The 11,660-nt window shown below is 58.4% G+C and overlaps 1 protein-coding gene across 1 annotated transcript; it reads left to right on the plus strand.

The window, feature by feature from the left end:
• Nucleotides 1–4,615: 4,615 nt before the first annotated feature.
• On the plus strand, nt 4,616–11,239 carry CACNG5 (calcium voltage-gated channel auxiliary subunit gamma 5; the record flags this gene model as incomplete). Its single annotated transcript, XM_082602875.1, has 5 exons — nt 4,616–4,811; nt 6,295–6,381; nt 7,272–7,412; nt 10,643–10,788; nt 10,982–11,239. The coding sequence occupies 5 exons, from the start codon at nt 4,616–4,618 to the stop codon at nt 11,237–11,239; spliced, it is 828 nt and encodes a 275-aa protein (XP_082459001.1).
• Between the last annotated feature and the right edge of the window lie 421 nt (nt 11,240–11,660).

Here is an 11,660-nt window from a genome sequence, read left to right on the forward strand (position 1 = left end):
TCGGTGGCCAGTCTTGCCTCCTTTCTGGGTCAAGGAATGGAGATGAGCATTTGCTAAGAGCCCGTGACCTGCTCCATGGTACGGAGCCCTCACGGCCACTCGGGAAAGAAACGCCCCTTCCTGCGACGTTGGTGGGACTCTCAGAGGCTGAGCCGGTTGCCGGGGGCCAGAAGCCAGACCTCCCAGCCCAGGGCCCCGCTGGGTGTCCAGGCGGCCTCAGTGGGGTGATGAAATGATGCATCAGGCCGCGGGGCACGCTTGGCCTGCTCTGTGCCCGTTTTCCAGGCTCCTCCGGGCCCCACGGCCCTAGGGCCCGTGAGGTGGGGCTGCCGGCTGGGAAGCGTGCAGAGCAGCAAGCCTCGCCTCTCCCACCTTGTCACCAGCCCTCTCCTAGGGCCCCTGAGTTCCCTCCCCAGGCCTTCGGTTCCGTCATCCAGTCAGGAAATACTGAAGCCTCTTCAGAAGCACAGTCAGCACCTCGACTGCCTCTCTTGAGAGTCACGAGGTGTCTCTGGAGCCCAGACCTGTGGGCTCAGCGCCGATCCTCCAGGGGCCACCGGGCCACCTTCCGGGACCGAGAAGGCCAGTGGGCCTTGGCCCTAGCCTCCTGTGTATGCTTGGGCCTCCAGCTCACGGGGAGGGGTGCTCAGGGGCAGGCCCCTGAGGCCGTGGGGTGTCCTAGACAGTGTTTTGCCTTAAGTCACGGGGGTGGAGAGGGAAACAGAAAGCCTCACGCTGAGAACAAGCTCCTCAGAGAAACACATCAGGCTCTTCTGTGCTTTTCTCTCCTTGCCCATCTGGTCCAAGGCTCTCGCCCCTAAGTGGCTGCACTTGCCTTCTGCTCTAACACTGGGGGGGGCCTGGGACGCTGGGCTCATGGGGGCCCCTCCTGGACCTGCAGCAGCCCGTCCGGCTCTTTGCATGACCCCATGCCCGGGACTCAAGGCGGCCAGGCTGGGCTGCGTGGTGGGAGGACAGGGACGCAGGGACAAGGAGGGCGGGAGGCTTGGACCACTAGCATCCTCACTAGCATGCTGAGGTATTGTAAATTGTGCTGGAGACAGGGAAGCCGTACCGGCAGGGGGTGTTTACAGAAGGCGCACCCCGGTGCTGTGTCACCCAGCCGGGCCACGTCGACTGTCCCGCAAGGGTCCTCCGGCCGCAGCGCTGCTCTCCGGAGAGGCGTGCCTGTTGCGGGGCTCCGAGCTGGCCGCCAAGTGCGGCCGGGTAGCTTCTCCAAAGCCAGACTGCTTTTCGCCCCCACTCTCCACCCACCCCCTCCTTTCTCCCTTCTCCCAGAAGGAAGCATCAGCAGAAAAAGCAGTGTCTCTCTAGACTCTGGTTCTAAGCATGGAGGGCGCTGGGTATAACCAAGAATAACTTGGAGTGTCCAGCAGGGATGCTCAGCTGCCTCCTTCCCCTCCTCCATCATCACTGCTTTATACAGAAAATGTCTGGTTTGTCTGTCCACCTGAGTGATACAAAGGCCGAGGAGAAAAGGACCTGAAATCTTCAGCCCTCTTATCTTAAGCAAGAGCCTAGTCACGTTGACAGCGAGGAATCTGCACTTTTCGGCAGAGACAGTTCCCAAGGTGGTGAGCTCAGCACTCTGGAAACGTCCGTCTGCAGCTCACGAACACCAGGCTGAGAGAGGAGGGAGGGGTAGTTGGGGCTGGCAGAGAACAGGGCCAGACTGGGGGTTCAAATCCCGGCTCCCTCCGTCTCTAGCTGGGGGAACTTGGGCAAATGGCTTAGCCTCCACCCCCCTCACCTGTAAAGAGGGGATAACGACCCCGGTTAGGATGAACCGTGTGCACCTGCAGAGCGCCAGGCTGGAGCCCCCGTTTTAACCTGGTTACGTGTGCTGGTTCATTGAGTCCTCATAACCTTACGCAGAAGTTACTCTGCGTATTAAACATCCCCGTCTTAATAACAGTGCCTAGCGCAACGGTGGTTGTGAGTTACGTGTAGCTGCTATGAACAGTGTCTGGTACAGAGTCCTGGCCCAGTAACCATCAGCCTGTGGCAACGGGGGAGGCAGAGTGTCCGTTAGGTGGTGCTGAGGAAGGAGAAAACCCTGGGTCAGCTCCCTGCAGGCTTTTTCGGTCTGAATCTGATGGATGGCCAGTGTCACCAGAATTAGATCAAGTCTGAACATTTTTCCTGTCTACACGTATTAAGACACAGGGTACAAAATTGTTTTTCGTTTCTCGCTGGCTTTTAAGGCACCGGTAGCTGTGTGAGCAGGTGGCTGGGCTTCTGGTTGCCAACAGTGAAGACTTCGTGCCACTGAACTATATCGTCTGCAACCGCCGTTGCAGGCTCTCTGCATCACACAGGGCTGGTTTTCTCACTCATTCCTCTCTCCTCCCCTTGCCCCCTTTCACCATCCTTGGGGTTCCAGTTCCGTTCCCTCTGGCAGATATTGGGGTTTTATGACCCCCAAGTGTAAGTGAAAGTACTTATTAAACTGCTGTAAAAATCTTCATGACTGCACCCATCCACCAGCCCGCGCAGTCATTCCCAAGGTGCCTGCAGGCAGCCTGCCCTGCCATCCCTCACGTCCTCCTCGGGACCCCGGATTCCACCAATTAGAACACTGCCCACCCTCGTGTCACAGTTGTTTTGCTATCGTTTCCTATTTTTCCGGCTTGTGAGTTCCGACAGAGCCTCTGATTCCTTTGCTTCTGCTGTGGCGGTGAGCACGGGGCCCACACGCGGTAGGCGCTCTGGGAGATACTTGTAACCAAATCGGGGCTGAGCTGTCCGCCCCACCTCCCAGCCCACTGCCTGGGGAATGGCCGGGTTTGCGGGGAGTGGGGAGGTGGGGAGGGCTGGCTGTTCTGCGTTTGATTTTCTCCTTCTCTGTCAAAGCCAGTGCAGGAGGGATTGGCGTGCATGAAGCCCCTATGCTCTCCAGCCTGGCGGACGGGAGCCTTTGCCTCCAAGCGTTCCCAGGCCTCCAGGAAGCCAGCGTAGGGCTCAGTCTGCAGATCAGTCAACCCTCCCGGGGTCACAGCGGGGGTTTTTGCTGTGGAATCCAGGCCAGGATGTCCCTCCTTCTTGCAAAGAGCGCCCGTTTTCCTCCCCTTCCCCCCTCTCCCCTCCTACAGCAAGCTGGGCCTCCACAGAGGAATCAAGCCTCCAGGCTTGAGTGTGGCTTCTGTCCACTTTCAGCAGCTGAGCCAGGATCCCCCTGTGCCTCAGCTGAGATGTGACACCAGGCCTTGGGGAAGGCTTCCAGGCCCCAGACGCCACCTTCTTCCAGAAATAGCTCTGCCCACCTCCAACAGCCCCACTGGGTGACCCTCTTCTGGGCTCTCATCACATCCTGGACTTTCCCCGCCACAGCCGTTACTACATTGGACTGTAGTCACCTGTTTGCTTGGCTGACTTTAGCAGGTATACAAAATGCAGATTCTGATTTACAAAGTTGGAGGGGCCTGAGACTCTGCATTTCTAACGAGTTCCCAGGTGATGCCAAGGCTCCTGGTCCACGGATGACACTTTGAGTAGCAAAGAGCAGTCGTTCTCAGCTTGGGCCACGATTAGCCTCGCAGGGAGCACAGCGGTACCACGGCCCCTATGTGAGCCCAGTTGCACCAGAATCTCTCGGGGTGGCACCTGGGCACTCGGGACTTTTAGATGCTCCCTGGGTGGCTCTAGGTTCCAGGCAGAGTTCAGAAGCCCTGAGCCAGGCTTTGGGCTCCTTGGGGCAACATCTTACCCCTCACTTACTCCCAGCTCCATCTCCGAGCCTGGAGCTGGCTGGGCAGGTGTGGTAGGTGTGCTCATGGCTCACCTTGTGTAGACGCTTAGCCTCACTCTGGCTGGTTCAGAGCCAGCTCCGGCCAATACCATGTGCTGGGCAGACAAGAGTCAGACGGCTTCTGATGAGGTGGGCTCAAGAGGCCCCTTGAGCTTGGACTGTGGTGTGGCTTCTTTAGCGGGGTGGACCCAGATCTACAACTGATTGGAATCCTTGCGGAAGACACCTTCCCAAGAAGGCTCTCTGCCGCCTGCCGCGTCCTCTCTGGGTCCCGCTACTCCCTGCCAGGTGTCCTTGGGCCTCAGAGTCCTTCTCAACACGGAGAAGCCCACCAGGCAGACTTCAGGCCTCCATCCCTCCTCCCTGCTCCCACATCCTTGGGCAGGTCTCTCCCACAGACCCATCAAGCTGCATTTTCATTGCTTTGGGGGTGGGGGGCGCTTTGTCTTCCAGAGGGAACTCTTCAAGGGCAAGGATGGGGTCACATTCATCCTTTTGTCTCCACGTTGGGTACAGTGGGTTGCTGAATGAATGAATGGCATTATCCAGCAAGGGGGACTCCCAGAGAGGACAGGGGGCCCCTCGCAGTGGCCTGTCAAGAAAGCTGTGCGTTCCTGATGGGGAGAGGGAGGTGGCATGTCTGTCACCCATGGCCTGACTTCCAGGGAGCCGGCCCGCTGGTCTTCACTCATCCATTCAGCCCGGCTGGGTTGACTTTAGTTGCTGTCCAGGGCCCCTCCTCAGAGCCGTGGCCAGTACTGCCGGCTCACCCGCTGTCCTGCCGCCAGAGCCCACTCCCTGCTGGTGGCATCGCGGCCGCAGACCCCTGCTGGATTGTCCGGGAAGATGGGTGCCTGCAGGAGAAAGGCCCTGACCCTGCTGAGCAGCGTCTTTGCCGTGTGCGGCCTGGGCCTGCTGGGCATCGCGGTCAGCACGGACCACTGGCTGTACCTGGAGGAGGGCGTGGTCCTGCCCCAGAACCAGAGCACCGAGACCAAGATGTCCCTGCACTCAGGCCTGTGGAGGGTCTGCTTCCTCGCAGGTAAGGGCGCCCAGGGCTGGGGACAGCCCTGCCCCCAGAGAGGAGCAGCCGCCACCTCACACCCCCCCGGGGAAGCGATGTCCCTGCTGGAAGGAGGCTGGTCACCGTGGAGGATGCTCATGAGCTCTGGGCCTGCTCCCTCCAGTGGCCAGGACCCACTCCAAACTCAAGGCCTGAGTCTCCCTGTCCACTTGGGCAAGTCCTCTCACCCCTGGGACCTGGGTCTTCCCATCTGGAAGATGCCCGTGGCCCCGCTGTTGCCACACTACCCACCCCCGGCTGAGAGAGGTGGCCTCAGCTCCGAGTCCTCTGTCTCAGTGCCTCCCCCTCGACTCTGCAAGGTAGGCCCTGTTATCACGTCCACCTCACAAATGAGGGCAGGAAGCTGCAGGGAGGTGCAGTGCCAGCACAGTCACGTTCTTGGGAGGGCCCTCTTCCCGCCTTCGCCCTGTGTCCTCTAGGGTGGCAGGGGGAGAGGGAGCTCCGCGGGGTCTCTCTTAGAAGGGCACTAATCCCATTCATGAGGGCTCCACCCTTGTGACCTGAGCATGAGGATGGGAAATTCTTAGCACTTTCTCTGTTCCTATGTCCATGAAATAGCAGGGAGAAAACGCAGGTGCAGGTCTTTGCAACTCTGCAAGATGGTGCAGGCTTTGATCCTGCCCATCAGGGCCTCCTGCCCACTTGCTAGGGCTTCTCTGGAACCCTTGGAATTGCTACTCCAAAGGCTCTGTCCTTTATCCCTTCATCATGACCCGGAACCAGGCTGCACAGGAAGAGCCTCTCTGTGCCCTGTGAGGCTAGTCAGAAACACCACAGTGGGGTCACGGAGCCTTTCTTGGAGGGCTCTGTAACCCATGTGTGCACGGGGCACAGGGAACACTTGGTCCTCCCAGCCTCATGGTAGGGCTTTGGTGGTTGGCGCCCACCCGTATTTAGCAGGGAGGACCGTAGAGGCCTGGCCTCCCCATGACGTGTTGAGTCTACTTTGGGAATGGCACCCAACACTGACCTCACCTCCCAGTGCCTAGACTGTGTGGCATCCATCTCTGCTTAAATCTGAAGCAGAGTTTGAAGTCACCAGGGTCTGGTTGCCAAAGTGGTCAACAAGGCTTTGGGGGTTCTGCTCCACGACACCCACACTGGGGCACCTAAGCCAGCCACACGCCATCCTCGGTGGAGTCCGTCCCAAAGCCACAAGACGGCCACCAGACATCTGACTCTACCTTGAGTCTGCAGTGATTGCTTTTCATGCAGCTCGCGGTGCTTCTCTGGGAAAGATGTGATGTCAGGACCAGTGTCCACGTCTGCTTTGGGCCATCAGCTGGGGATGGGGCCCCCTAGGGTTTGAATCCAGCCCAGGTGTAAATACACAGAGGGTCAAACATCCTAGAAGCACCTGGGAATACCATTTGAATATGTTAACTTCAAATCCGTGTTCAGAAGGACCCAGAGTGTATGTAAGTGGCTCTTGTCTCCATAGGTGAGGAGCGGGGACGCTGCTTTACCATAGAGTATGTGATGCCTGTGAGCACCCAGCTCACCTCCGAGTCCACGGTCAATGTGCTAAGTAGGTGCCTCCGACTTTCCAACCTGGGCCACAGGCTGGACAGGGCAGAGCAGGGCAGAGGGAAGAGGCAGGGTGACTGCTTGTTTCTCAAGAGCCAATGCCCTAAGACTCAGATGCTTGTGCTGGCTGAGCTCACAGAGTTTGCTCTGCCAGTTATTTATCCAGGGTGGTGACAGGTTGCTGGAGTCTCCCATTGCTGTGACCCTGGCAAGTAAGAGGGCATCCATACCCAGTGACTTCCTCTGTTTGGGATGCTCTAACAAAATAGCACAGGCAAGGCAACTTAGAAGCCACAGAAATTTATTTCTCTCAGCTCTGGAGATTAGAAGTCCAAGGTCAAGGTGCCAGCATGGTCACGTTCTGGTGAGGGTCCTCTTCCTGCCTTCTCACTGTGTCCTCACACGGTGGCAGGGGTGAGGGAGCTCTGGGGGGGGTCTCTTTCATAAGGGCACTAATCCCTTTCATGAGGGCCCCACCTTCGTGACCTAAGCACCTCCCAAAGGCCCCACCTCCTATACCATCACCTTGGGTGTTAGGTTGAGCAAGTGAATTTTGGTGGGGGGGGGGACACAGACGTTCACACCATAGTACCCAGGGAACTGAACCAAGCACTCCGGCCCCCAGCGAGACTGACCTCATGGCGTTGGCCTCACCAGAGCTGGTTCAGACCCATGTGAACCTTCAGTACGGTTCTGAGTTAGCATAGGCCCTGAAGGCTAAGGACCAAGGAACGAAAGCCCCACCGAGGAGGGGATGGAGCCCAGGCTGCTCAGGCAGGGCAGGGGCTTGGGGACCAGCTGGTGTACACTGCCAGGAACACTTGACTTGGGAGGGTGAGCACTGAGTGAGGCTACTGGAGGCTGACGATATCCTTCCATCCCCTCGGTCAGAAATGATTCGCTCGGCCACACCATTCCCCCTGGTCAGCCTCTTCTTCATGTTCATCGGCTTCATCCTAAGCAACATTGGACATGTCCGTCCCCACAGGACAATCCTGGCCTTTGTCTCCGGCATCTTCTTTATCCTCTCTGGTAAGTGGTGCCGTTTTCGCTCATGCACTCTGCACTTCTGACATTTGATTCCTAAACCACTCTGCTCTGGGAGGCTCTGGTCCCAGCTGCGGGTCAGCCCCTGCACAGGACCCGCCATGTCAGTGGCTCAAGCACAACTGAGTCCGAGCTGGAGGAGGGTTCCGAGGACCCGGGCTCGTCCATCACCTCTGGAGGAGCAGTGACCTGACAGCTCCCCCTGGGCAGAGCTGGGATGAGAACCCAGGGTCCTCCTCATGCCATACCATCACTGCTGCTTTCCTCTAGTTCCCACTGGTAATGAGTATTCCTGTTTTTTTTGAGGGCTATGTCTTTGTGTGTTTACATGAAAGAAATACAATCTGCCTTTGGAATGATGGCCTCTTCGTCTCCCATCCCTCAGCCATCCTCTAGAGACCCCCTACCCCCTACCCTGGGCTATCCAGGCCCCTTCAGCATGGATCTGTCCTCCTGGACCGACCCCAGACTGTACTCGATCATTCACTCTTTCATTTATTCATGTGCCGACTCATCCATTCATGTATCTCCCAGGCCTTATCACTGGGAGCTGGGATCTCTACCTACAGAAAGGTCAGTGTATTAGGGGACATAAACAAGTGGGCAGGAAATGTGGACCCTGCCTGACAAGGGCTCTGACAGCATCAGCAAGGATTGTTATGGGGGCCAAGGGCAGCGGCGGAAACTCAGACTGGGCGCTGGTCAGGGACGGCCGCCAGGAGCAGGCGAGATGGAGGGTGAGTAGGAACTAGGTAAAAAGTGTGAGGTCGGGGTGGGCGGAAGGGAGCCTGGAGGGAAGAGGGAGGATGAGGCCAGGGGAGACTAAGCTCAATCGTGACTCATGGTGGCAGGAACGTCAGGAGGATGTGGTGAGAGGTGGGGGGTGGCAGCTGAGGTCGCCTTGTTGGGGACTTTGTGAGAAGCCTCGGGAGGATTTTAAGCCGAGAAAGGACATGACCAGATTTGGATTTTAGAATAATCCTTCTGGAGAGTGAGGGGAGGAAGGAAGCAAGACACGGGGCAGGGAGAGCAGGCGAGAGGCTACTTCAGCTGTGCATGAGGGAGGGGATGGGGAGGGGCTGGCCGCGGGGAAGAGAGAAGGGAGAGGCTCCTGGACACTGGACACCTGGGAGGTAAGCTCAGTAGGACGAGGGCTGGGCTTCAGGGGAGGAGCCAAGGGCTAGCACGGATTCTGCTCAGGCCCTGGGTGGGCCGTGCACTGCATCCCTCATCCAGGGGTCACAGGAGAAGCAGCAGATTTGGAGCCAAGATCATGAACGTAGAGTGGGAAATGCAAAGTTTGAGGTGCCGATGTGACAGCTGGAAGCAGCGCCTAGAAGGCTGCTAGGGGTCAGGGTTTGGGGCTCCTGGGAGTAGAGACACCAAAGGTGGAGACAGAGCTGTTGGCCTAGGGACTAGGGGAGGAAATCAGACGTGGAGGAGATGACTGAAGGGGGTGTGGAGAGTGAGCTGGGAAGAAAAGGTGGTAAATGAAGGTCAGCTCTTCCTCCCCTTCAGGGTGTCCTCTGCGTTTCCATGAGCACCTTTTCTTAATGCATCGAGCCAAAGGCATGGCTCCCAGGGCATGGACTGTAGATGCCCTGGAGCCCTGGATTTGTTGATAAGAGAGGGGATACAGATGGAAGATGGGTAGGTGGATGGCTTGAATAATGGATGGATGCATGGACGGATGGACAGATGGAAAGAAAAGATAAACAGCTGCCAGCAGCAGGCATTCTGGTTGCCACCCAAATTCCAAGCCACTTTAGGTTCCTTTCCCCAACATTGTCTTGTCAATATAGCTTGGGAGCCAGGTGGTGGTCAGAACACTAGATGCCCAAGAGCTTTTCTTTCTTTCTCCTTCCTTCCATCCATCCAACCATCCTTCCATCCATCCATCCATCCTTCCATCCATCCATCCTTCCATCCATCCATCCATCCACCCTCCATCCATCCATCCATCCATCCATCCTTCTATCCATCCATCCATCCACTCTCCATCCATCCATCCATCCCTCCTTCCATCCCTCCTTCCATCCATCCATTCATCCATCCATCCCTCCTTCCATCCATCCATTCATCCATCCATCCCTCCTTCCATCCATCCTTCCATCCATCCATCCATCTAACAAATGTTCATTGAGCACCTGCAGTGTCCTCAGCCCACCCTCTGCACCATGATGTTTCCACCTAGTCCAAGAGCTACAGACCCAGGTTAAGCTCTTTCTTTATCTATCAACTTCACAACAGTCAAGGCCACACAGCAGCTTCAAAGCACCTGAGGTTTTTCAGCGGCAGGCAGCAGGACCAGAGATCTCAGACTGAGCTTGGCCACATGAAGTGTTTTAATGACAGCAATAGACAGGGTTCCCTTGGGCCAGCTTCATTCCAGTGTGAGTTAAGTGCCAAGGAGGGCCTGAACCGTGCTTGTTTTCCTGTAACGTTCATCCTTCAAGATGCCCCAGCTTAATCATGTGAATGGAATTAAACCTGAGCAGCTCAAAACAGAGTAAGTTATGTCCTGTTTCAGTTACAGTCACTGACTGATGAGACCGATGCACAGTCGGTCGTTTGCACAGTGGCGGAAGGCGTTTGGGCAGCACTGGCCCCCTGATGTAACGCTCGCTAGCGCCTGGACGATCTCTCTTGCCTCTCCTGCCTAACGATCTCAGTAACTGGCCGCGCCCAGGGGCAGGTGGGCTGCACAGAGCCACAGTTACATGACCATCTCTCCAGGCTCTGGGGGCCCTGGCTATCTCTGCCAGGGAAGCCTGTGTTACCCCTCAATTCAGTGGAAGCCACTTGCTAAAGTCAGTGGTTCACACCCTGAGTTCACATGAGCCTTGCCTGGGGAGCACTTAGGACAACACGGTGCCAGGCGCCAGCCCAGGCCACGTGACTCAGAAGGTCCGGGGATGGGGCTCATGGGACGCACATCTAACCGGTGGTTCTGGTGGGGGGGGGGCGGTGAGAACCCTCGGGCTCACCGTGGCTCGGGAGGTGGCTGGACAGGAGCTTTCTTACCTGCAGCCGTCCGCTTTCTAGAAGGTAAGGTCTAAACAGGGCCTTCAGGAGGAGGGCTCCAGCCCTCCTTGAACTCCAGAGTGGGGTCATGGTCACCCAAGGCCGAGACCTTCTCCCTGAGCCCCGAGGGGAGGCGGTGCCCCATGGGCGGCTCCCCGGCTTCCTTGCCGAGCGCCCCTGCCCCCCTGCAGGCCTCTCGCTGGTGGTGGGCCTGGTGCTGTACATCTCCAGCATCAACGATGAAATGCTCAACAGGACCAAGGATGCGGAGGCCTACTTCACCTACAAGTACGGATGGTCATTTGCCTTCGCGGCCATCTCCTTCCTCTTGACGGAGGTAAACCCCTCCCCGCAGGCGGGGCGCTGCCCCGGGAAGGGGCGGGGGAGGAGGCCACGCTCGCCCTGGACCCACCGCTCTCCCGCCCTTCACTCCCCGGCCCGCCCCGCGCCCGCCTTCCGCCCTCCTCGTGCTGTGCTCCCGCGGCCGCGTCCAAGGCCAGGCCTCGAGCACGAGCTCCCCCTGCCTGCAGAGTGCGGGGGTGATGGCCGTGTACCTGTTCATGAAGAGGTGCACCGCCGAGGACGTGTACGGGCCTCACCCCGGCTTCTACCGCCCGCGTCTGAGCAACTGCTCCGATCACTCGGGCCAGTTCCTGCACCCGGACGCCTGGGCGCGAGGCCGCAGCCCGTCCGACATCTCCAGCGACGTCTCCCTGCAGATGAACAGCAGCTACCCAGCCCTGCTCAAGTGCCCCGACTACCGCCAGATGTCTTCCTCCCCCTGCTGAGTCCCCGCCCCGGGACTGCCAGGCCCAGACAGCCTTCCCTGCCCCCGCTGCCCCTTGGTCTACGGCCCAGCTGTCCCCGTGCTTAGCTGTTTTCACCTGGCCCGTGTCCCCTCCCTGCTCGCCCAGAGGAGCTCCTGCAGCCCAGGGTGGGCGTCAGGAGTCCAGAGCCAGCGGGCAGGATGACGGGTTGAGAGCTGGGGGTCACCCCACCTCTTGAGAGCCAATCACTGGGTGCTATCCTTCCCTGGGAGAGGTGGGCCTTCCAGCTCTGTCTTCCCCCCGCACCCTACGTCGTGGACCCAGGCCAAGGCCAGCTCTGCAATGCCAGGTTCCTTCCGGAGACCCAGCTGGACTTGTGTGCTTGCCAACTGGCCTGGCCCTCGCGTCGTGATCTGGGCTATGGGGCCGAGAGGTGGCTCTG

This window comes from Mesoplodon mirus, assembly GCF_964341445.2.
Source record: "Mesoplodon mirus genome assembly, chromosome: 18".
Classification (NCBI taxonomy): domain Eukaryota; kingdom Metazoa; phylum Chordata; class Mammalia; order Artiodactyla; family Ziphiidae; genus Mesoplodon; species Mesoplodon mirus.